Source organism: Artemia franciscana, chromosome 2, assembly GCF_032884065.1.
Source record: "Artemia franciscana chromosome 2, ASM3288406v1, whole genome shotgun sequence".
In the NCBI taxonomy this organism is placed as follows: domain Eukaryota; kingdom Metazoa; phylum Arthropoda; class Branchiopoda; order Anostraca; family Artemiidae; genus Artemia; species Artemia franciscana.
This window is the reverse complement of record NC_088864.1, coordinates 39,926,178-39,951,061: the sequence shown is the minus strand read 5'-3', so window position 1 is coordinate 39,951,061 and position 24,884 is coordinate 39,926,178. Positions and strand designations below refer to the sequence as shown.

At 37.1% G+C, this 24,884-nt stretch overlaps 1 protein-coding gene and 1 long non-coding RNA gene across 2 annotated transcripts in view; both read left to right on the top strand.

Annotated features, from left to right (window-relative positions):
- Window positions 1-24,884, top strand: part of LOC136041511 (uncharacterized) — a 183,028-nt gene that overhangs the window by 125,377 nt on the left and 32,767 nt on the right. The window lies entirely within an intron of this gene.
- LOC136041498 (uncharacterized) overlaps window positions 1-24,884 on the top strand; it is a 34,711-nt gene that overhangs the window by 4,610 nt on the left and 5,217 nt on the right. The window contains exon 3 of the mRNA XM_065726198.1: window positions 22,820-23,023. Within this exon, the coding sequence (XP_065582270.1) occupies window positions 22,820-23,023 (204 nt within the window). The remainder of the gene's footprint in view (window positions 1-22,819; window positions 23,024-24,884) is intronic.

Below are 24,884 nucleotides of genomic sequence, written 5' to 3'. Positions count from 1 at the left end.
TGCCAAGTTTGCTGTCATCAGCCTAACAAACAAGAAAATCAGAAGCGAACTATAGTTGTCATTATGGGCAAGGAAATGCTTAGGGTGACAAAGTCTACAGCAATTAATATGTTTCACCTTTTTTACTACGTACAAAAGATCATTTACATAAATAAAAAAAAGCACAGGCCCCAAAACTACTCCCTAGGGAACGCCCAAATTCATTTTGGAGGGTGAACGGAAGAGTGGATCAACTGATATTGACCTATCATTCAAATAAAACTGAAACCAAGAAAATACATTTCCTCTTATGTCAAAACTAGACATCTTCGATAGAAGAATTACATGGGTTAATGAATCAAATGCCTTACGGATATTCACGAATATAGCAGCCGGAATCAATCCCGGATCTAACGCGGATTGTGCAAAATCCAAAAGGGCCATACAGGCATGTTCAGTGGAAACCAAATTGAAAATCATGAAGAAAGTATACAGATTTTAGAAATGCCTGTAGACGAGAAAGCTGAGCCTTTTCAAAGATTTTAACGAATATTGATAAAATTGAAATTTTTCAATAATTTGCTGAATCATTTCTTGGGCCACCTTTATACAAAACAATAATTCGACCCCGCTTGGGAGGATCCGGAAAAACTCCATAGTCAAATGGAAGATTAACAAGTTTTTTAGAGACAGAACTGTTGGAGGAAGAATAGGTTTAAATATCTTAGTGGGAATAGAATCTAGCCCAGATGAGGACGAGTTTTTCAAGTATTAACAATTTTAACAGTATACAATATTTATCTATATATACGGAAAAAGAACCACTTTCTGTGGTGATTCCAATTATATAAGATTTCTGTGTGTGATTCCAATTAAAAGTTTAAAGTTACGCATCCAAAGCTACGAGCCTGAGAAAATATGCTTGATTTTCAAAAAAGGGGAAACACACTAAGGAGTGCAATTGATCTAAATAAAAAATATACACAATAAATACAACACATCAGATAGCCTTTGTGCAGAAGCTTGATACTCCTGTTGACAAAAATGTAGAATTTGACATTTTTTTTCCTGAAGGGAGGTAACGGATGTCTGTTTTTTGAATGGCCTTAGAAAATCGAGAAAAGGCTCATTGGAACAGAAATTAAGAGTTCTAGTGATCTTTTAATGTAGCCAAAAAGAGCTTGTAACTGTAAAGTGCTGCCGTCTTGCGGCACAGAGCTGCAATTTTGAATCAAACAGGGAAGAGTTCCAATTGATTATAAATTCTGACATAGCGAACCAATTTAAATTAATGAAAACCTATATAATAAGCTTGTCTGTTTAACAGGTAGTAATGCCGCAAGATGGCTCATTCGTTCCTAAGTAGTCAAGTAGCCCGTACAGAAACGGTTAATACAGACACATATTTCAAAGTTTCATATAACCAAGTTGATTCACTTGATGCATAATAAAATTATGTACATCGACATATAATTTCGCATTACCTGTAATGGAAGAAGGCCGGTGGGTCATTACTTAGGTTGGAAGGAGGGATGCCTGGTGCCTAAGAATATGCATCTACGCCCAAGTTTTCGTACATTCCATGGGTACTCAGGTAAATATAGAAGGTTTCGGTTGGGAGAGCGGGTAAATTAGTCCATAATCTCCCTTTTTCGTGATTAAGCGTGGATATAAGTGCAGCGGGATTACGGTTCCCTTCTATTTACAGAGTGGTGTATTCTTTATGATATGAAAGATAATATTCGAATGCTTACCAGTAGAAAATGTAGAGGGACATCTTGAGCGTCACCAGGGAATTTCCCTAAAGGAGGATGCAATTGTTAACAGGAGCTTTTTATCGCCATGCGCTAGAGGAATCGAATTTTCAGGGTAATTAAATGAAAAAAGAAGTTTTTTTTAATTAAAAGTAATAAGTAACATGAAGCTTAAAACGAAGAGGAATTACTCCGAATATGAGGGTGCTTCCCTCTCCTTCACCTCTAGCTCGCTTCGCTAAAGTCTACCTTTTCGGCACAATTCCCAAAACAAAGGGCCGTTTAACTGGAATAAGATAGTTTCTTGAAGTACTATAAAACCTTAGCTGGAAGGGTAAGGGAATGAGGAGGGGGAAGGACTCTTCATGGACAAAACAATTTTTTTTCGCTTTAAGTTTTGATATTGTGAGCAGTGATGTGTAAATGGGTCCAGACTTTACGCCTGTGGCTCTAAAGATTACACCGCAAACCTCATTGCTTCTTAGAGACGGGAAATCTCATTACCATATCACAGAGAATACATGCTTAATATTTTTAATTGTAGGACAACTCTATGAACAAATTGTTTATTTGGGTTGAATGAAACTGGTCTTATGACATACGATTGGGTAAAGTAAACCGGACGCATTTTATAATACGAAGGGAAATTTAATGAATAAAAAAGCGACAAATCTGCTACTCCTTTTTTCTTATGACATGCGCTTGGGTAAAGTAAACTGGCGAACTTATGTTCCCTAATGCATTTTTTTTAGATTTAGATTTTTAAATTCATTTTTCCGTATAACAGTAACAATTACAAATCTTACACAACAATTTACAAATCTCCATAAAGGCTCCATGGCCTATATGAGGGGTATTATGACAAGATCACATAAGCATTAAACATTTTAACTGTTAACATTCAAACATATAAACATAGCAATAATATTTAAACATATAAATATAAACATTTTAACTCTTAGCATGTAAAGCATTTGCTTCATAAAATGGACAAAAAAAAAAACAAACAACAACAGCAAAACAAGGAGAGTTCATCAAATAAGTTCATTAGGAATTCGTTAATGTTCATTAATGAGTTCATTAATAAGATCAAACTGCAATAAATCACAGTATCTATAGATATGATAATAGTAAAGAGAAAAATACATACGTCAATAAAAACTTCATCACATGAAAACAAAAAAATTACGAGTCTTTTGAAGATGCCAAACGAGTGGCATTCTCGAGTCAAATCGTGCACAGTGTTCCATGTCAAATGAAATGCAATAAAAAGATTAAAATAGGATCTTATTGTTTGTACATACGGAATTTGGATATTAGAGAAATACGATGCTGATAATTTAACCAATCAGATACAAAAAAAGACGTAAATCTAAGGGACTTAGAATTCACAATTATTCAAGAGGGAACTTTCGGTCATTCATGAACCACATCCAAGGGCCCCATTGCCCTCCCTCAACTTTTTCCCCTCTTTTTTGAACTTCAAAGATTTTCAAGTTTTCTTATAGATTTTTCATAAGCCAGAGTTTTATTTTTCTTAATCTATCTATATCTATCTATCTATATATATAAAAATAAGTTGTCTGTCTGTGGATCTGTGGATCAGGTGACGTCATGTTTCTGTGTCGGCTGACGTCATGAAATTAGTTGTCGTCATTTTTGATTTGACGGTGACGTCATTCAAGATATTTAAGACATATGTTCACGTAGAAATCTATTAATGTTTAAGTTTACAATGACTGATGAACTTACCATGGCAAAAGCCGATGAAGGTGCTCAAAGAGTCTATGCCAAAAAACTTGCTGCTGATAGAGAAAGTCAGAAAAGAAAGCGTGCCGAGGAATCAAAAGAACAGCAAGGAAACAGGCTTGAGACTGATAGAGAAAGAAAGAACAGAAAGCGTGCCGAGGAATCAAAAGAACAGCAAGGAAACAGGCTTGAGGCTGATAGAGAAAGAAAGAACAGAAAGCGTGCCGAGGAATCAAAAGAACAGCAAGGAAACAGGCTTGAGGCTGATAGAGAAAAAAAGAACAGAAAGCGTGCCGAGGAACTACCAGAGCAACGGGGAAGCAGACTTGCTGCTAAAAGAGAAAGTGAAATAGAAGGCGTGCCGAGGAATTACAAGAACAGCAAGAAATCAGGCTTGCTGCTGATAGAGAAAGTAAGAAAAGAAAGCGTGCCGAGGAATCACAAGAACAGCAAGAAATCAGGCTTGCTGCTGATAGAGAAAGTAAGAAAAGAAAGCGTGCCGAGGAATCAGAGCAACCTCAAAGTTATCGCCTGGCATTCAGGTACAACCCAGTCGATGATTATAGCTTGAGTAGATGTGTTCAAATCGGGACAATGTCTAAAATTTGTCCCTATTGCAAGGCCTTGAAATTCAATGGTGAAACAATGGGAATGTGTTGCGCCTCAGGAAAAGTTAAACTTCCTCTATTGGCTGCACCACCAGAACCATTGAAGACGAATGAATGCTTGCCTGAAAAATTCTAATTTATGGGCACACGTAAAAATATTAAAATTAACTACAAATATGCGTGTCCGATTGCAAAACGATGACTCTGGTCAAACATTTTCAGATCAATTGCTGACAATTGGAAACGGAAAGCTCCCAGTAGACTCAATTTCAGGACGTATACAACTACCTGCTGATTTCTGTAATTTAGTGACGTCCAAAAATGAATTTATTGAAAAAGTATTTCCGAATATTCTAAAAAATTATAAAAATAATAAATGCCTAAGTGAAAGAGCGATTCTCCCAAAAATATAGACGTCCACGAAATCAACAATATTGTTTTGACCAAGATTCGAGACCAGGCAGTCCTTTACAAGTCAGTCGACACAGTTTTGGAGCCAAATGAAGCGGTTAATTTTCCGTCTGAATTTGTAAATTCCATAGATCTTTCAGGGTTTCCACCACACGTGCTACAACTAAAAATAGGCGTACCAATAATACTTTTAAGAAATATAAAACCACCAAAGCTTTGCAATGGCACTCGACTTGCCGTAAAAAAAACAATGGAAAACCTAATAGAGGCCACAATCTTGACAGGGCCTTTTGAGGGTGAGGCTGTTCTTATTCCTCGCAATCCCATGATTCCAACGGATCTGCCTTTTCAATTTAAAAGATTGCAATTCCCAATTCGATTAGCATTTGCAATAACCATTAACAAAGCTCAAGGTCAATCATTAGAAAAATGTGGTATAGATCTTAATACTGATTGTTTTTCCCATGGACAATTGTGCGTTGCATGTTCGAGGGTCGGTAAACCTGACAATCTATTTATATGCAGCGACAATTGGACAGCGAAGAATGTTGTATATTCGCAAGTTTTACGCAGTTAATTTGTATTGTATCTATCTATCTATCTATCTATATAAAAACGAGTTGTGTGTATGCATGTTTGTTTGTTTGTAAAAAGAGCGTTTGCATATGATGTCATTATTAGTACATACGGCTTTGTATATGCAGAGACAATGGGAAAGCCAAGAATGTTGTATATTCGCAATTTTTACGTAGTTTAACTCCTGCAGACGAAATGAATGCTTGCCTAAAAAATTCTAATTTATGGGCACACGTAAAAATATTAAAATTAACTACAAATATGCGTGTCCGATTGCAAAACGATGACTCTGGTCAAACAGTAGACTCAATTTCAGGACGTATACAACTACCTGCTGATTTCTGTAATTTAGTGATGTCCAAAAATGAATTGATTGAAAAAGTATTTCCGAATATTCTAAAAAATTATAAAAATAATAAATGGCTAAGTGAAAGAGCGATTCTCGCACCCAAAAATATAGACGTCCACAAAATCAACAATATTGTTTTGACCAAGATTCGAGACCAGGCAGTCCTTTACAAGTCAGTCGACACAGTTTTGGAACCAAATGAAGCGGTTAAATATCCATCTGAATTTTTAAATTCCATAGATCCTTCAGGGTTTCCACCTCACGTGCTACAACTAAAAATAGGCGTACCAATAATACTTTTAAAAAATATCAACCCACCAAAGCTTTGCAATGGCACGCGACTTGCCGTAAAAAAAAACAATGGAAAACCTAATAGAGGCCACAATCTTGACACGGCCTTATGAGGGTGAGGCTGTTCTTATTCCTCGCATTCCCATGATTCCAACGGATCTGCTTTTTCAATTTAAAAGATTGCAATTCCCAATTCGATTAGTATTTGCAATCACCATTAACAAAGCTCAAGGTCAATCACTAGAAAAATATGGTATAGATCTTAATACTGATTGTTTTTCCCATGGACAATTGTACGTTGCATGTTCGAGGGTCGGTAAACCTGAAAATGTATTTATATGCAGCGACAATTGGACAGCGAAGAATGTTGTATATTCGCAAGTTTTACGCAGTTAATTTGTACTGTATCTATCTATCTATCTATCTATATAAAAACGAGTTGTGTGGATGCATGTTTGTTTGTTTGTAAAAAGAGCGTTTGCATATGACGTCATTATTAGTACATACGGCTTTGTATATGCACAGACAATGGGAAAGCCAAGAATGTTGTTTATTCGCAATTTTTACGTAGTTTGAAACACATATATAAATCTATCTATATTCACACGTGGGACACAGGGACACAACTACAATGGCGCGTAACGACTTACGCGCGCGGGGGGGCTTGGGGGGGCGCGAAGCTCCCCACCAACTAGGTGTTGGGGTGGCGCGAAGCGCCACCCCAACAGCTAGTATATATATAAAAATACGTTGTTTGTGGATGTGTGGGTCTGTCTGTCGGGTGACGTCATGTTTGTGTGTTGACTGACGTCATGAAGTTAGTTGTCATCATTTTTGCTACGACGGTGACGTCATTAAAGATATTTAAGACATGCGTTCACGTAGAAATCTATTAATGTTTAACTGTAAAATGACTGATGAACTTACAATGGCAACAGCCGAGGAAGATGCTCAAAGAGTCTATGCCAAAAAACTTGCTGCTGATAGAGAAAGTAAGAAAAGAGAGCGTGCCGAGGAATCAAAAGAACGGCAAGGAAACAGGCTTGAGGCTAATAGAGAAACTGAGAAAAGAAAGCGTGCCGAGGAATCAAAAGAACAGCAAGGAAACAGGCTTGAGGCTGATAGAGAAAGAAAGAACAGAAAGCGTGCCGAGGAACTACCAGAGCAACGCGAAACCAGGCTTGTGGCTAAAAGAGAAAGTGAAAAAAGAAGGCGTGCCGAACTACCAGAGCAACATGAAACCAGACTTGCTGCTAAAAGAGAAAGTGAAAAAAGAAGGCATGCCGAGGAACTACCAGAGAAACATGAAACCAGACTTGCTGCTAAAAGAGAAAGTGAAAAAAGAAGGCCTGCCGAGGAATCACAAGAACAGCAAGAAATCAGGCTTGCTGCTGATAGAGAAAGTAAGAAAAGAAAGCGTGCCGAGGAACTAACAGAGCAACATGAAACCAGACTTGCTGCTAAAAGAGAAAGTGAAAAAAGAAGGCATGCCGAGGAACTACCAGAGCAACATGAAACCAGACTTGCTGCTAAAAGAGAAAGTGAAAAAAGAAGGCGTGCCGAGGAATCACAAGAACAGCAAGAAATCAGGCTTGCTGCTGATAGAGAAAGTAAGAAAAGAAAGCGTGCCGAGGAATCAGAGCAACCTGAAAGTTATCGCCTGGCATTCAGGTACAGCCCAGTCGATGATTATAGCTTGAGTAGATGTGTTCAAATCGGGACTATGTCTAAAATTTGTCCCTATTGCAAGGCCTTGAAATTCAATGGTGTAACAATGGGAATGTGTTGCGCCTCAGGAAAGGTTAAACTTCCTCTATCGGCTGCACCACCAGAGCCATTGAAGACTTTCCTTACTGGAACTACGTCAGAATCTAAGCGTTTTTTCTCACAAATCAGAAAATATAACTCATGTTTCCAAATCACGTCGTTTGGAGCCCAAATCGAAAATCCAGATCAATTTATGTCTACTTTCAAAGTAAGAGGGCAAATTTATCATAGAGCAGGGTCCCTTCTACCATTCTCAGGCGAGAATCATAAATTTTTACAATTGTACTTCATCAGTGAGAGAAATTCTGAATTGAATGCACGTTGCGAAATTTCTCCCAACGTTGAAAGGACAATCGTTTCCAAATTGCAACATCTTTTCCACGAAAATAGTAATTTAGTGCGTCTGTTCAAAACAGCCATCGATTTGATGCCTACTGATACGCATAAAATTGTTATTTCCGCTGACAAAACGCCTCCTTGCCAACATGTGTGTAGATACAATGTTCCAACTATCGACGAAGTGGCAATCGTTATGGTCGGTGATCAGTTTTTACCTCGAGATATTATTCTTCATAAGCAAAACGCTCAGTTGTTAAGAATTGCTGAAACTCATCGATGCTACGATGCCCTACAATATCCTATCATTTTTTGGGATGGAGCCGACGGCTATCACTTTAATATTAAATTGATGAATCCAGCCACTAACAAAGAAATGTAGTGCAATGCATATTATTCCTATAGACTAATGATTCGGCAGGATGAATAAAATTATATTTGCCGTCAATTGTTTCACCAATTCGTCGTTGATATGTATGCTAAAATTGAATCAGAGCGTTTGCTATATATCTGCCTGAATCAGACCAAGCTCCGCTCTGAACAATACATTCATTTGCGAGATGCAGTTATAAATGACGGTAATACCACAAACGTTGGAAGATTAACAATTTTACCTTCGTCATATGCTGGCAGTCCCCGTCATATGCATGAATATGCTCAAGATGCTATTGCGTATGTTCGTCTCTATGGTCGTCCAGATTTATTTATTACATTTACATGTAATCAATCTTGGGACGAGATACTGCAGCTTTTACTTCAAGGACAATCGGCGGTTCATAGACATGACATTACGGCCCGTGTCTTCCGGCAAAAGTTGAAATCACTGATAAACTACATAGTAAATTTTGAAGTGTTTGGGTCAGTGCGATGTTGGATGTACTCAGTGGAATGGCAAAAACAATGTTTGCCACACGCACATACACTAATCTGGCTACATAAAAAAATTACTTCGAACGAAATTGATGATGTGATTTCCGCTGAAATACCTGATGAAAATGTCGATAAGGGGTTACATGATATTATTGTAAAAAATATGATACATGGACCTTGCGATGCACTGAACGAAAATTCACCATGCATGGCCAAAGGAAGGTGCACAAAGCAATATCCTCGACTTTTAGTATCCAACACAATTACTGGCAATGATGGTTACCCACAATATAGAAGAAGATCTACTGAAGATGCCGGTAAAACAGCAATAATAAAGAAGCGTAACGGTACCACCATCCAAGTAGATAACCAGTGGGTTGTTCCATATTCCCCATTATTATCAAAAACATTTAATGCACACATAAACGTTGAATACTATAACTCCGTAAAGGCAATCAAATACATATGTAAATACGTCAACAAAGGCAGTGACATGGCAGTTTTTGGCTTGCAGCCCGAAATCAAAGATATCGACGAAATCGTACAATATCAGGCTGGAAGATACATAAGCAGTAATGAAGCTGTTTGGCGAATTCTTTCATTTCCGATACATGAACGTAGTCCAGCTGTTGTTCACTTAGCGGTACATTTACAGAATGGTCAATGTGTTTATTTCTCGGAAACCAACGTGCAACAAAGAGCCCTGACTCCACCGGATACAAAGTTAACCGGTTTCTTTTCGCTTTGCAAAAATGATTCTTTTGCAAAAAAACTGCTGTATACTGAAGTGCCTTCGTATTACACGTGGAATACTAAAAATAAAGTATTTGAATGTCGAAAACAGGGTAAGTCAGTCGACGGCCAACCTACCATCTTCAAAGATACCACGATAGGAAGAATCTACACCGTTCACCCCAATCAACATGAATGCTTCTTTCTACACCTGCTTTTGGTGAATGTACCCGGTCGGACATCCTTCGAGTATTTGAGAACTGTTAACGGTACTATACATGACACTTACCGTAGTGCATGCCAAGCTCTGAATTTATTGGAGAATGACCAACACTGGGATAACTGCATCAATGACGCGTGCGAAACGTCAACTCCAAGTCAAATTCGTGCATTGTTTGGCATCATTTTAACAACTTGCTCTCCATCAGCTCCTACAGAGCTATGGGAAAAATATAAGTCAAAAATGTCCGAAGATATACTCCATCGAAAACAGTTAGAGACGTCAGATATGACTTTTAATTTTACATCAGAAATTTATAACTACACTTAAGTTATTATAGAAGATTTGTGCGTACGTATGGCAAACAAACCTCTTAAGGATTTGGGAATGCCTTCACCTAACCGTATCGCTGCTGTTTCGACATGTGTAGAATTGGATCGTGAACAAAGTTACAGTACGAGTGATCTATTGTCGTATGTACAAAATAACATTTCCAAGTTAACGTCGGAACAAAAAGACATTTAAAATACGATAATGCATTGTGTCGATAACAACGTTGGAGAAATTTTCTTTTTGGATGCGCCAGGAGGTACTGGTAAAACGTTTGTGATAAAACTGATTCTGGCATCAATTCGATCAAAAAATGATACAGCTTTGGCGATTGCGTCGTCCGGAATAGCCGCAACATTGCTGCCTGGTGGAAGAACTGCTCATTCCGCTTTGAAATTGCCTCTGAATTTGCATTCTACAGAAACTCCCACGTGCAATATTTCCAAATCATCTGGGATGGGTAAAGTATTGCAGCAATGCAAACTTATTATTTGGGATGAGTGCACAATGGCACACAAAAAATCGCTCGAGGCTCTGGATCAATGCTTGAAAGATTTGCGAGGGAAGTCGAAACCCTTTGGCAGCACATTAATATTGCTTGCGGGAGATTTCAGGCAAACATTACCTATAATACCTAGATCAACTCCTGCAGACGAAATGAATGCTTGCCTGAAAAAATTCTAATTTATGGGCACACGTAAAAACATCAAAATTAACTACAAATATGCGTGTCCGATTGCAAAACGATGACTCTGGTCAAACATTTTCAGATCAATTGCTGGCAATTGGAAACGGAAAGCTCCCAGTAGACTCAATTTCAGGACGTATATAACTACTCGCTGGTTTCTTTAATTTAGTGACGTCCAAAAATGAATTGATTGAAAAAGTATTTCCGAATATTCTAAACAATTATAAAAATAATAAATGGCTAAGTGAAAGAGCGATTCTTGCACCCAAAAATATAGACGTCCACGAAATCAACAATATTGTTTTGACCAAGATTCGAGACCAGGCAGTCCTTTACAAGTCAGTCGACACAGTTTTGGAACCAAATGAAGCGGTTAATTATCCATCTGAATTTTTAAATTCAGTGGATCTTTCAGGGTTTCCACCACACGTGCTACAACTCAAAATAGGCGTACCAATAATACTTTTAAGAAATATCAACCCACCAAAGCTTTGCAATGGCACGCGACTTGCCGTAAAAAAAACAATGGAAAACCTAATAGAGGCCACAATATTGACAGGGCCTTTTGAGGGTGAGGCTGTTCTTATTCCTCGCATTCCCATGATTCCAACGGATCCGCCTTTTCAATTTAAAAGATTGCAATTCCCAATTCGATTAGCATTTGCAATCACCATTAACAAAGCTCAAGGTCAATCATTAGAAAAAATGTGGTATAGATCTTAATACTGATTGTTTTTCCTATGGACAATTGTAGGTTGCATGTTTGAGGGTCGGTAAACCTGACAATCTATTTATATGCAGCGACAATTGGACAGCAAAGAATGTTGTATTTTCGCAAGTTTTATGCAGTTAATTTGTATTGTATCTATATATATATATATATATATATATATATATATATATATATATATATATATATATATATATATATATATATATATATATATATATATATATATATATATATATATATATATATATATATATATATATATATATATATATATATCTATATAAAAACGAGTTGTGTGTATGCATGTTTGTTTTTTTGTAAAAAGAGCGGTTGCATATGACGTCATTATTAGTACATAAGGCTTTGTATATGCACAGACAATGGGAAAGCCAAGAATGTTGTATATTCGCAAGTTTTACGTAGTTTGAAACACATATATAAATCTATCCATATTCATAGGTGGGACACAGGGACACAACTACAATGGCGCGTAACTAATATGGAGCGTAACGACTTACGCGCGCGGGGGGGGCTTGGGGGGGCGCGAAGCACCCCACCAACTAGCTGTTGGGGTGGCGCGAAGCGCCACCCCAACAGCTAGTATATATATATAAATAAGTTGTTTGTCTGACTGTCTACTGACGTCATTATAAGGATTGAGCTGTATGTCGTCATGAGGTTAGTTGCCGTCATGTTTGTGATGACGATGCTTAGTATATGACGTTACTGTAAGTATTTAAGAAAATCGTTCAAAGACAAATTTTTAATTCTAAGAAGATCGTTGAAAGAGAAATTTTTAATTGTAAAACGACTGAAGAACCTACAATGGCAACAGCCGAGGAAGCTGCTCAAAGAGTCTATGCCAAAAGACTTGCGGCTGATGGAGAAAGTAAGAAGAGAAAGCGTGCTGAGGAATCACAAGAACAGCATGAAAACAGGCTTGCGGCTGATAGAGAAAATTAAAAAAGAAAGCGTGTCGAGGAATCACAAGAACAGCAAGAAAACAGGCATGCGGCTGATAGAGAAAGTAAGAAAAGAAAGCGTGCCGAGGAATCACAACAACAGCATGAAATTAGGCTTCCGTCTCAAAGAGAAATCACCGGAAGAAAGCGTGCCGAGGAATCACAAGAGCAACCTGAAAATTATCGCCTGGCATTCAGGTACAGCCAAGTCGATGATTATAGCTTGAGTAGATGTGTTCGAATCGGAACTATGTCTAAAATTTGTCGCTATTGCAAGGCCTTGAAATTCAATGGTGAAGCAAGGGAATGTGTCGCGCCTCAGGAAAAGTTAAACTTCCTCTACTGGCTGCAACACCAGAGCCATTGAAGACTTTGCTTACTGGAATTACATCAGAATCTAAGCGTTTTTTATCACAGATCAGTAAATATAACTCATGTTTCCAAATGACGTCGTTTGGTGCCCAAACGGAAAATGCAGATCAATTTATGCCTACTTTCAAAGTAGAAGGGCAAATTTATCATAGAGCAGGGTCCCTTCTACCATTCTCAGGCGAGGATCATAAGTATTTACAACTGTACTTCATCAGTGATAGAAATTCTGAATTGAATGCACGTTGCGAAGTTTCTCCCGACGTTGAAAGGACAATCGTTTCCCAATTGCAACATCTTTTCCACGAAAATAATATTTCAGTGCGTCTGTTCAAAACAGCCATCGATTTGATGCATACTGATACGCATAAAATTGTTATTTCCGCTGACAAAACGTCTCCTGGCCAACATGTGCGTAGATATAATACTCCAACTATCGACGAAGTGGAAATTGTTCTGGTCGGTGATCAGTTTTTACCTCGAGATATTATTCTTTTTTATCCGTCTGAATCAGACCAAGCTCCACTCTGAACAATACATTCATTTGCGAGATGCAGTTCATTTGCGAGATTCATTTGCGAGACTTTTAGTACCCAGCACAATTACTGGCAATGATGGTTACCCACAATATAGAAGAAGATGTACTGAAGATGGCGGTAAAACAGCAATAATAAAGAAGCGTAACGGTACCACCATCGAAGTAGATAACCAGTGGGTTGTTCCATATTCCCCTTTATTATCAAAAACATTTAATGCACACATAAACGTTGAATACTGTAACTCCGTAAAGGCAATCCAATACATATGTAAATACGTCAACAAAGGCAGTGGCATGGCAGTTTTTGGCTTTCAGTCCGAAATCAGTGATATCGACGAAATCGTACAATATCAGGCTGGAAGATACATAAGCAGTAGTGAAGCTGTTTGGCGAATTTTTTCGTTTCCGATACATGACCGTAGTCCAGCTATTATTCACTTAGCGGTACATTTACAGAATGGTCAACGTGTTTATTTTTTGGAATCCAACGTGCAACAAAGAGCCCTGAATCCACCGGATACAGCTTTAACTGCTTTCTTTTCGCTATGCAAAAATGATTCTTTTGCAAAAAAACTGCTGTATACTGAAGTGCCTTCGTATTACACGAGGAATACTAACAATAAAGCACTTGAACGTCGAAAACAGAGTAAGTCAGTCGACGGTCAACCTACCATCTTCAAAGATACTACGATAGGAAGACTCTACACCGTTCACCCTAATCAACATGAATGCTTCTTTGTACGCCTGCTTTTGGTGAATGTACCCGGTCCGACGTCCTTTGAGTATTTGAGAACTGTAAACGGTACTATACATGACACTTACCGTATTGCATGCCAAGCTCTGAATTTATTGGAGAATGACCAACACTGGGATAACTGCATCAATGACGCGTGCGAAACGTCAACTCCAAGTCAAATTCGTGCATTGTTTGGAATCATACTAACAACTTGCTCTCCTTCAGCTCCTACAGAGTTATGGGAAAAATATAAATCGAAAATGTCCGAAGATATACTCCATCAAAACGGTTAGAGACGTCAGATATGACTTTTGATTTTACATCAGAAATTTATAACTACACTTTAGTTATTATTGAAGATTTGTGTGTATGTATGGCATACAAACCTCTACAGGATTTGGGAATGCCTTCACCTAATCGTACCGCTGCTGTTTCGACATGTGTTGAATTGGATCATGAACAAAGTTACAGCACGAGTGATCTATTGTCGTATGTACAAAATAACATTTCGAAGTTAACGTCGGAGCAAAAAGACATTTATGATACAATAATGCATTGTGTCGAGAACAACGTTGGAGAAATTTTCTTTTTGGATGCGCCAGGAGGTACTGGTAAAACTTTTGTGATAAAACTGATTCTGGCGTCAATTCGATCAAAAAATGATATAGCGTTGGCAATTGCGTTGTCCGGAATAGCCGCGACGTTGCTGCCTGGTGGAAGAAATGTTCATTCCGCTTAGAAATTGCCTCTGAATTTGCATTCTACAGAAACTCCCACGTGCAGTATTTCCAAATCATCTTGGATGGGTAAAGTATTGCAGCAATGCAAACTTATTATTTGGGACGAGTGCACAATGGCACACAAAAATCGCTCGTGGCTCTGGATCAATCTTTGAAAGATTTGCGAGGACATTTGAAACCCTTTGGCAGCACATTAATATTGCTTGCGGGAGATTTCAGGCAAACATTACCTATAATACCTGGATCAACCCCTGCAGACGAAATGAATACTTGCCTGAAAAATTCTAATTTATGGGCACACGTAAAGACATTAAAATTAACTGCAAATATGCGTGTCCGATTGCAAAACGATGACTCTGGTCAAACATTTTCATATCAATTGCTGGAAATTGGAAACGGAAAGCTCCTAGTAGACTCAATTTCAGGACGTATACAACTACCTGCTGAATTCTGTAATTTAGTGACGTCCAAAAATGAATTGATTGAAAAAGTATTTCCGAATATTCTAACCAATTATAAAAATAATAAATGTCTAAGTGAACAAGCGATTCTTGCACCCAAAATTATAGACGTCCACGAAATCAACAATATTTTTTTGACCAATATTCGAGACCAGGCAGTCCTTTACAAGTCAGTCGACACAGTTTTGAAACCAAATGAGGCGGTTAACTATCCATCTGAATTTTTAAATTCTCTGGATCTCCCAGGGTTTCCACCACACGTGCTACAACTAAAAATAGGCGTACCAATAATATTGTTACGTAGCATAAACCCTCCAAAGCTTTGCAAGGGCACGCAACTTGCCGTAAAAAAAACATTGGAAAACGTAATAGAGGCAACAATCTTGACAGGGCCTTTTGAGGGTGAGGCTGTTGTTATTCCTCGCATTCCCATGATTCCAACGGATCTGCCTTTTCAATTTAAAAGATTGCAATTCCCAATTCGATTAGCATTTGCAATCACCAACAACAAAGCTCAAGGTCAGTCATTAGAAAAATGTGGTATAGATGTTAATACTGATTGTTTTTCCTGTGGACAATTGTACGTTGCATGTTCGAGGGTCGGTAAACCTGACAATCTATTTATATGCAGCGACAATTGGACAGCGAAGAATGTTGTATATTTGCAAGTTTTACGCAGTTAATTTGTATTGTATCTATCTATCTATCTATCTATATAAAAATGAGTTGTATGCATGCATGTTTGAATGTTTGTAAAAAGAGCGTTTGCATATGGCGTCATTATCAAACAGTTCGTGGTAACGAACTGTAGTAAGGAGCGATCCGGCTCAATAGTAACCAAAACTCTAAAAAAATGAATTTTGATATAAATAGCTACATCAAAAGAATCACATTTTAATGCTGATTTTAAATATATAAGTTTCATCAAGTTTAGTCTTAGCCATCAAAAGTTACGAGCCTGAGAAAATTTGCCTTATTTAGGAAAATAGGGGGAAACACCCCCTAAAAGTCGTAGGATCTTAACGAAAATGACACCATCAGATTCAGCGTATCAGAGAACCCTACTGTAGAAGTTTCAAGCTCCTATCTACAAAAACGTGGAATTTTGCATTTTTCGCCAGAAGAAAAATCACGGGTGCGTGTTTACTTGTTTGTTTTTTTGTTTTTTTTCCCAGGGGTCATCGTATCGACCAAGTGGTCCTAGAATGTCGAAAGAGGGCTCATTCTAACGGAAATGAAAAGTTCTAGTGCCCTTTTTAAGTGACTGAAAAAATTGGAGGGCATCTAGGCCCCCTCCTACGCTCATTTTTTTCCCAAAGTCAACGGATCAAAATTTTGAGATAGCCATTTTGTTTGGCATAGTCGAAAATCTTAATAACTATGTTTTTGGGGATGACTTACTCCCCCACACTCCCTGGGGGAGGGGTTTCAAGTTACAAACTTCAACCAGTGTTTACATATAATAATGGTTATTGGGAAGTGTACAGACGTTTTCAGGGGGATTTTTTTGGTTTTGGGGGTAGGGTTGAGGGAGGGGGCTATGTGGGAGGATCTTTCCTTGGAGAAATATGCCATGGGGGAAAAAATTCAATGAAAAGGGCGCAGGATTTTCTAGCATTACTGTAAAAAAAACAATGAAAAAATAAACATGAAAACGTTTTTTCAAATGAAAGTAAGGAATAGCATTGAAATTTAAAACAAACAGAGATTATTACGCATATGTAGGGTTCTAAAAATACTTTAGCATAAAGAGCGAGGTATTTAGGAGGAGATAAATACCTCGCTCTTTATGCTAAAATATTTTTAGTGATTTCAACTATTTATTCTACGGCCTAATTGATTCAGGGGTCATTCTTAAAGAATTGGAACAAAACTTACGATTTAGTGTAAAGAGCGAGGTATTAACGAGGGTACAAACCCCCTCGTACACATAATAAAAATATAAGAATATAAAAGTTTGTTACGTAAGTTAATTCTTAAGTTACGTATATTTTTTACTAATAAAAACGTTCGTTGAATATTAAAAGTTCTAGTAGCTTTTTTAAGTAACCGAAAAATTGGAGGGCAGCTAGGCCTCCTTCTCCACCCCGTATTTCTCAAAATCGTCTGATCAAAACTAAGAGAAAGCCATTTAGCCAAAAAAAAATTAATATACTAATTTCATTTCAATAATTTATGTGCGGAGAGCCAAAATCGAACATGCATTAATTCAAAAACGTTCAGAAATTAAATAAAAAAAACTAGTTTTTTTAACTGAAAGTAAGGAGCGACATTAAAACTTAAAACGAACAGAAATTACTCCGTATATGAAATGGGTTGTCTCCTCCGCAGTCCCACGCTCTTTACGCTAAAGTTTTTAGTTGTTTTAAAAAGTAGAATTGTGGCAAAGAGTCAAACTTTAGCGTAAAGAGCGAGGGACTGTGGAGGAGACAACCCATTTCATATACGGAGTAATTTCTGTTCGTTTTAAGTTTTAATGTCGCTCCTTACTTTCAGTTAAAAAAACTAGTTTTTTTTATTTAATAAGTATATAAGGCTTTGTATATGCACAGACAATGGGAAAGCCAAGAATGTTGTATATTCGCAAGTTTTACGTGGTTAAAAACACACACATATATATATATCTATCTATATTCATAGGTGGTACACAGGGACACAACTACAATGGCGCGTAACTAATTACGAAGCGCTACCCCAACAGCTAGTGATGTTATAATAATAAAATGCAAAAGAAAGACTATTGAAAGCCTCGCTGCTTACGCTAAGAGGGGAAACCATGAGTTATTTTTAGATTTTTCATAGGCTAGAGCTTATTTTTCTTAATATCATTCTAATAGCACGGAAAGGAACGACTATTGAATGCTTCGCTATTTACACTAAGAGGTAAAGTGGAATTTTGAATACATTTTATCATACGAGCCAAATTTTAATGAATCAAACAGCGACCCCCCTTCTTATGAAGTCTGCTACCCTTTTTTCCTTATGAGACGAGCTTGAGTAAAGTAAACCAGCGGAATTATGTCCTCAATGAATCAACTTCTTTGGAGTTTCTTGGAGGGAACTTATGGTCATCCATGTCTCAACTCCAAGGGCCGCCCCAACGCTGCTCTCCCAAATGTTCACCCTCCTCCCTATTTTTGAACTTGGAAATTTTTTAAGATGTTTCATAGACCAGAGTCTTATTTTTCTTAATGACATTCTAATACCATGAGAAAGACTATTGATGCCTTGCTGTTTACGCTAAGAGGTGAAACCAAGACCAGAGGAATTTTGGAGATTTTTCATAGGTCAGAGTTTATTTTTCTTAATGACACTCTAATACCATGGGAAAGAACTACTATTGAATGCCTCACTCTTTATGCTAAGAAGTGAAACCAAGACCAGAGGGGTTTTTGAGTTTTTCACTGGCCAGAGTTTATTTTTCTTAATGTCCTTCTAATCGCATGGAAAAGAACGATACTGAATATCTCGCAGTTTACACTAAGAGATGAAACCAAGACCAGACGATTTTCTGATATTTTTCATAGGGCAGAGTTATTTTTCATAATGGTACTACAATACCATGGGAAAGAACGACTATGGAATGCCTCGCTGTTTAAGCTAAGAGGTGAAACCAAGACTAGAGTAATTCTTGAGCTTTTTTCATGGGTCAAATATGCAACAATGGGACACTTTTTATGTTTCTCTTCTATTCATTTATAAAGTAAGAAGTTCTATTAACAGTAAAAACAAACAGAAGTTGTCCCTTATATGAGGAAGCAAACCTCTCATATTGCTTCGCTGTTTACGGTAAGAGGTAAAACGAAGACCAAAGGATTTCTTGAGATTTTCCTAGGCCATAGTTTATTTTTCTTAATGAAATTCTGGAAAGAATAACAATTGAATGCCTCGCTGTTTATACTAATAGAAGAAACCAAGACCAGAGGAATTTTGAGATTTTCATAAGCCAGAGTTTATTTTTCTTCATGACATTCTAATACCATGGAGTTAGACCGACTATTGAATGCCTCATTGCTTATGCCAAAAGTTGAAACCAAGACTGAAAAGTGCTGCTTGGTGTTGGGGTATGCATAAAGTCGAAAAGTAAGTTGGGATTGAAAAAATATGTGTAATTTCGACTTGAAAAAACAGGTTTAGGAGGAATAAGAAGAACAGAACTTATTTGAAATGATACAAAAAAGCCTTTTGAAAAGTTATTCTTGGTGTTGGGGTATGCCAAAGTCAAATGTGATGTTGGGAGTAAAAAAAGATGTTTACTCCAACTTGAAAAAACGTGTTTAGGGTGAATATCAAGAAAAAGCTTGTCCTGAGATGATACTATAAGGCCTTTTCGAAAGTATTGCTTCGTGTTGGGGTATGCATAACGTAGAAAAGTAAGGTTAGGAGTGAAAAAAGACATGTAATCTTTTTCTTTTCATAAGGAAAAGAACTTGTTCTGGTATGATGTAATAAAGCCCTTTGAAAAGTACTGCTTGCTGTTGGTTTGCATAAAGTTGAATAGTAAAGTTAGGAGTAAATAAAAGATGTGTACTCCAGCCTGAAACAAAAAAATCTTTTTTTTTTTCAAAAACTGAAAAGTTTTAATAGGAATATTAAGAAAAGAACTTGTGTTGAAATGTTATAATAAAGCTTTATGAAAAGTATTGCTTAGAGTTGGGGTATAAAAAAGGTTGACAAGTAGTGTTGGGAGTGAAGAAAACTATGCACTCTAGCTTGGAAATTACGGGCTTAGTAGGAGCGTTATGAAAATAACATATCCTAAAATGATACAATAAAGTCTTTTGAAAAGTATTGCTTATTATTTGGATATGTATGTAGTTGAAATGTGACGTTGGGAGTGAAAAAGGTTGAAAAAACGCGTTTAGGAGGAATATAAAGATGAGAATTTGTCCTGAAATGATATAATAAAGCCCTTTGAAAGGTATTGCTTACTGTTATATTTTGCATAAATTCGAAAAGTAATATTAGGAGTGAAAAAAAAACATGTGTACCCGAACTTGAAAAGCGAGCTTAGGAGGAACAAGAATAAAAGAACTTATTCTGAAATGACATGATAAAGCTTTTGAAAAGTATTGCTTTTATTTGGGTATGCATAAAGTCAAAATGTAATTTCGGGAGTGAAAAAGATGTATGCTCTAACAACAAAACAGGCTTAGGAGGAATATTAGGACTAGAACTTGTCCTGAAATGCAAGGATAAGTAAAGCATCAGTGAAAGTTAATTGTATAATTGGTTGTTTACCAACAGATACCATAATTGAACAGAATAATAACAATGATGAAATATATGACGAACTTGTACTTGCAACTATGTTAAAAGTCGTGTATGATCCCAAAATGAAATAACTACCATAACAAGATAAAAATATGATGAATTATTTGGAGTGGATTCGAAATATTCAAATTTCTTATAATGATTTGAATAACGTGTACTATTGTAAGTGGCAGTATTTCAATAAAAATATTTCATTGAACTACTTTGTTAAGTCTTCAGTATTTTTAGAGACATCTGCCCCCCTCCACCAGCCAAACTTCACGCAAGAAGAGGAAAATTTAAGGCTTGATGGGCAATTGACAGATATCATTATGTAATCATTAGTGAACATGTTTTTTTTCTATGCGACTGCCTCCGTGGCACTCTCTGGCTGAACATAGAGATTACTTAGTTTATTATACATTTTTGATCAGTATTAATTGTGGACTAGAAGGATAATCACATATATCTTTCATTTAGAAAAAGGTGAAAATGAAACATTTCATCGTAGCATTGAATGCTGACAAAGACAAATATTTGAACTACAAAACAAGCACTAGTGCTGACACAATTGGAAACGTATACGTGCATTTTCATAAGAGTGAGAGATTCAATTTCTTTGGAATATTGAAAAAATTACATTATTGATGGTTGATATGCGAGAACAACATTTCAAGTGATGATATCAATCAAAGAGAATGCGAGCGTAAAAACAATAGTCGATGATGTGGGGCAACTTCTTGCTAGGGCTTGTAGTAACACATTATTCGTAGATAAGCCCTATCGCCAGCTATCAGGCGTTAGCATTCAACCGAAGATAAAAAAAACAGGCGACGCCTCTACCAATGTCAAAATACATATCTTGTCTACCTACTGGACCTTCTACCTACATGAAAGTAATGTAGTAGTAGCAAGTGAAATCGCAAGAAAAATAAAAAGGGCATTGGCAGATAATATCACCAAGGAATATAAAGATGAATCAATGACAGAAAGCGCATGTGGACATTATTAGTACCCTTGTTCGTATACAAACAGATACAGTCGATGAACCCAACAATACCCGTGTCAAAACGCATATTAAGCCTGTAAGTGACATCTCAGTAAAAACTGCGTATGACTCAAAATGGATTAATGATTTTTCTACTGGTTTTGAACTAAGAGAAGAGAAGAGCTACACTATCACAAGAGAACACGAAGAATTTGTTAATGGAACAGATTCAAAAGATAAAAATTCTCAAACAAATTAAAATAACTATCTGCATTTTGGTATTATGATAGGGATCTTTAACAGGTTCATATTAGAATTGGACATGATATGCTGATAATGAGATTGACTTAGACGATTTGAAATATGTCTACGCAAATTTCACAGGTTATTAGCAAATTGTTATGTCAAGTGAATATTTTTGAAGAGGGTCATAGAACAATAGGTTTTTAAATTGGTAAAAACTCGAGAAAATTTTTAGACTTAAATCAACGATTTGTCTTGCAATTGGTTTGTTTTATGGTAATGTTTGATGTTAAATTCTAGGAACAAGCTTGAACCAGGGAACCTACCCTGAGAAACCTTCATTTATTCTGAAAACTGAAGGTTTTTTAACAGGTTCTTATTAGGATTAGACCTGATATGTTGGTAAACAGGTTGACAGAGACAATTTGAAATTTCTACGTAAATTTGACAGGTTATTAGCAGCTGGCTCTGCCAATTGAATTTTTTTTGGAAGTGTGCCATATGAAAATAGGTTGTGATACTGATAAGAATTTTCAGCCAAATGTTTCCAAATCTTGTGTAATCTTACCAAAATTCTGTCTAGCATTATCAAAGTCTTGTAAGATATTATGAGCCTTACTTCTGGCCCCTGTCTGGCCTTACTTAAATTTTGCATGCTATTATCAAAATATAGAATGATGATAACAAAATCGTGCCTGGTATTATCAAGATATTATCAAAGAAAAGTAAGATAAAACTTCGGTCTAAGAAAAATGTTTTAAGAAAATCTAGAAAATTTCTAAGTTCTAAAAAGGGACGGGGAACAAAGTTGGTGGAGCGACGTTGGGGAGCCTTGGAGGTGGGACATGGATGACCTTAAGTTCCCTCTAAGAAAATCCATAGCAATGGATTTATTGGAGACCTAAGTTCGCTAGTTTACTTTAGCCAAGTGTATAATTTCTGTCCGTTTTAAGTCTTAATATTCACTCCTTACTTGCAGTTAAAAAAACTAGTTTTTTATTATTTAATTTCATATGTAGGATCAGTTCTAGCTGTTTTAAAAATGGCAAACTGCCAGAAAAAACATTTCTTTCTGTAGAGTGGACTGGAAGGATCTCTAGACTGAAAACTGGTGTTCATGTTTTTTTCTTTTTTAGTTATAGCTGTTCTGAAGGAAACACACCAGGTGGCTGTGTTTGCATGGGAAGAAAAATGTTACAAACTCTATATGACTACGCAGTAAGCTTCTACAACGACTACTCAGCACCCATCACAGTAACTTCTCTTGCTGGCTCATGTCATTCGACCACTTCAAATCATTATAAAGGCAATACATGGGACGTAGCCTGCACAGCTCCGGTGTAAGTAATATAAATGATTTAAAATTTTCGTGTCTTTTGTCTGTCCAAAATAAAAAAATTGATTCATGCATATGGTTATCAGTTGGAGGTAGATTACTGCATAGGCCATAGTTTATGGTGGTGTTGTATTCATTACTGCTGTCTGGAGGATAAGTGTTTTCTCCTTTTTCGTTTATTCAAGCCCCAAAAATAATATTTTACTTGTCATTTCATACCCCAGTCGATAAAAATCATTTTTCGTAATCGCCTTATTTTGACTCACTTTGGCCTTATTTTGACGTTACAAAACCTAAGGCATTCTAAGCCAAGATATCATATTCAGAGTTCAAAGGTCGACAATTGCCATTCACCGTGCAAAAAGTCATTTTTAGAGGCATTTTTTAAAATTTGCCATAAGTAATATGAAGGAGAGTTAATGTTTTTAAAATTTACCACCGATTAAGTAATAAGTTGTTTGGTCAAGATATAAACATGCCTTCGTACCTTGACAGAATAAAAAAAAACCGACAATATTTTTTTTTCTCGTGAAGGGTAGGAACAACAGTAAATGACGAAAAACACTGGGCAAGGAAGCTGACTTTTATTGCACTTGGTATCTACCAAGTAACATATAGCGATCGCAAATTCTGTCCGTCAGTCGGTCTGTCTGTCTGTTCCAGTTTTGTTACTTTAGGCATTTCCAGGTAAGCTAGAACGAAAAAATTTGGCAGGCGTATCAGCAATCAGATCAGTTTAAATTAGAAATTAACGTTTCCCCGATTCGACCATCTGGAGGGGGACTGGGGGGATGGTTAAATCGGAAAAATTATAACAAAATGAGGCATTTTTAACTTCCAAACGTGTGATTGGATCTTAATGATATTTGATGTTTGGAAGGATGTCGTGTCACAGCGCTCTTATTTTAATTCCCTTCGGGATCTGGAAACACTGGGGGGAGTTGAGGGGGACCTAAAATTTGGAAAACACTTGGAAAACACAGTGGAGGAATCAGGATGAAACTTGGTGGGAAAAATAAGCACAAGTCCTAGATACGTGATTGACATAACCGAAACGGATCCACTCTATTTAGGGGAGTTGGGGGGGGGGGGGGCTAACTCTGAAAAATTAGAAAAATGAGGTATTTTTAACTTACGAAGGAGTGATCGGATCTTAATGAAATTTGATCTTTGGAAGGATATCGTGTTTCAGAGCTCTCATTTTAATTCCCGACCGGATCTGGCAACATTGATGGAGTTGAGGGGGGAACCTAAAATCTTGGAAAACACCTGGAGTGGAGGAATCAGGATGAAACTTGGTGGGAAAAATAAGCACAAGTCCTAGATACGTGATGGATATAACCAAAACGGATCCGCTCTCTTTGGGAGAGTTGGTGGGGAAGGGTTAGTTCTGAAAAATTAGAAAAAATGAGGTAGTTTTAACTCACGAAAGAGTGATCGGATCTTAATGAAATTTGATGTTTGGAAGGATATCCTGTCTCAGAGCTCTTTTTTTAAATCCCGACCGGATCCGGTGACAATGAGGGGAGTTGGGGGGGGGGGCAAAATCTTGGGAGGGAAAGGGATGAAACTTGATGGGAAAATAAGGGCAAGTCCTAGGTATGTGATTAACAAAACCGGAACGGATCCACTCTCTTTTGGGGAGTTGGGGGGGGGGGGTGTTAATTCTGAAAAAGAAAAAATGTGGTATTTTTAACTTACGAAGAAGTGATCGGATCTTAATGAAATTTCATATTTTGAAGAACCTCGAAACTCGGATCTCGAGATCTCTTATTTTAACTCCCGAACGGATCCAGTGTCATAGAGGGGGGACCAGAAATCTTGGAAAACACTTAAAGCGGAGAGATCAGGATGAAACTTGGTAG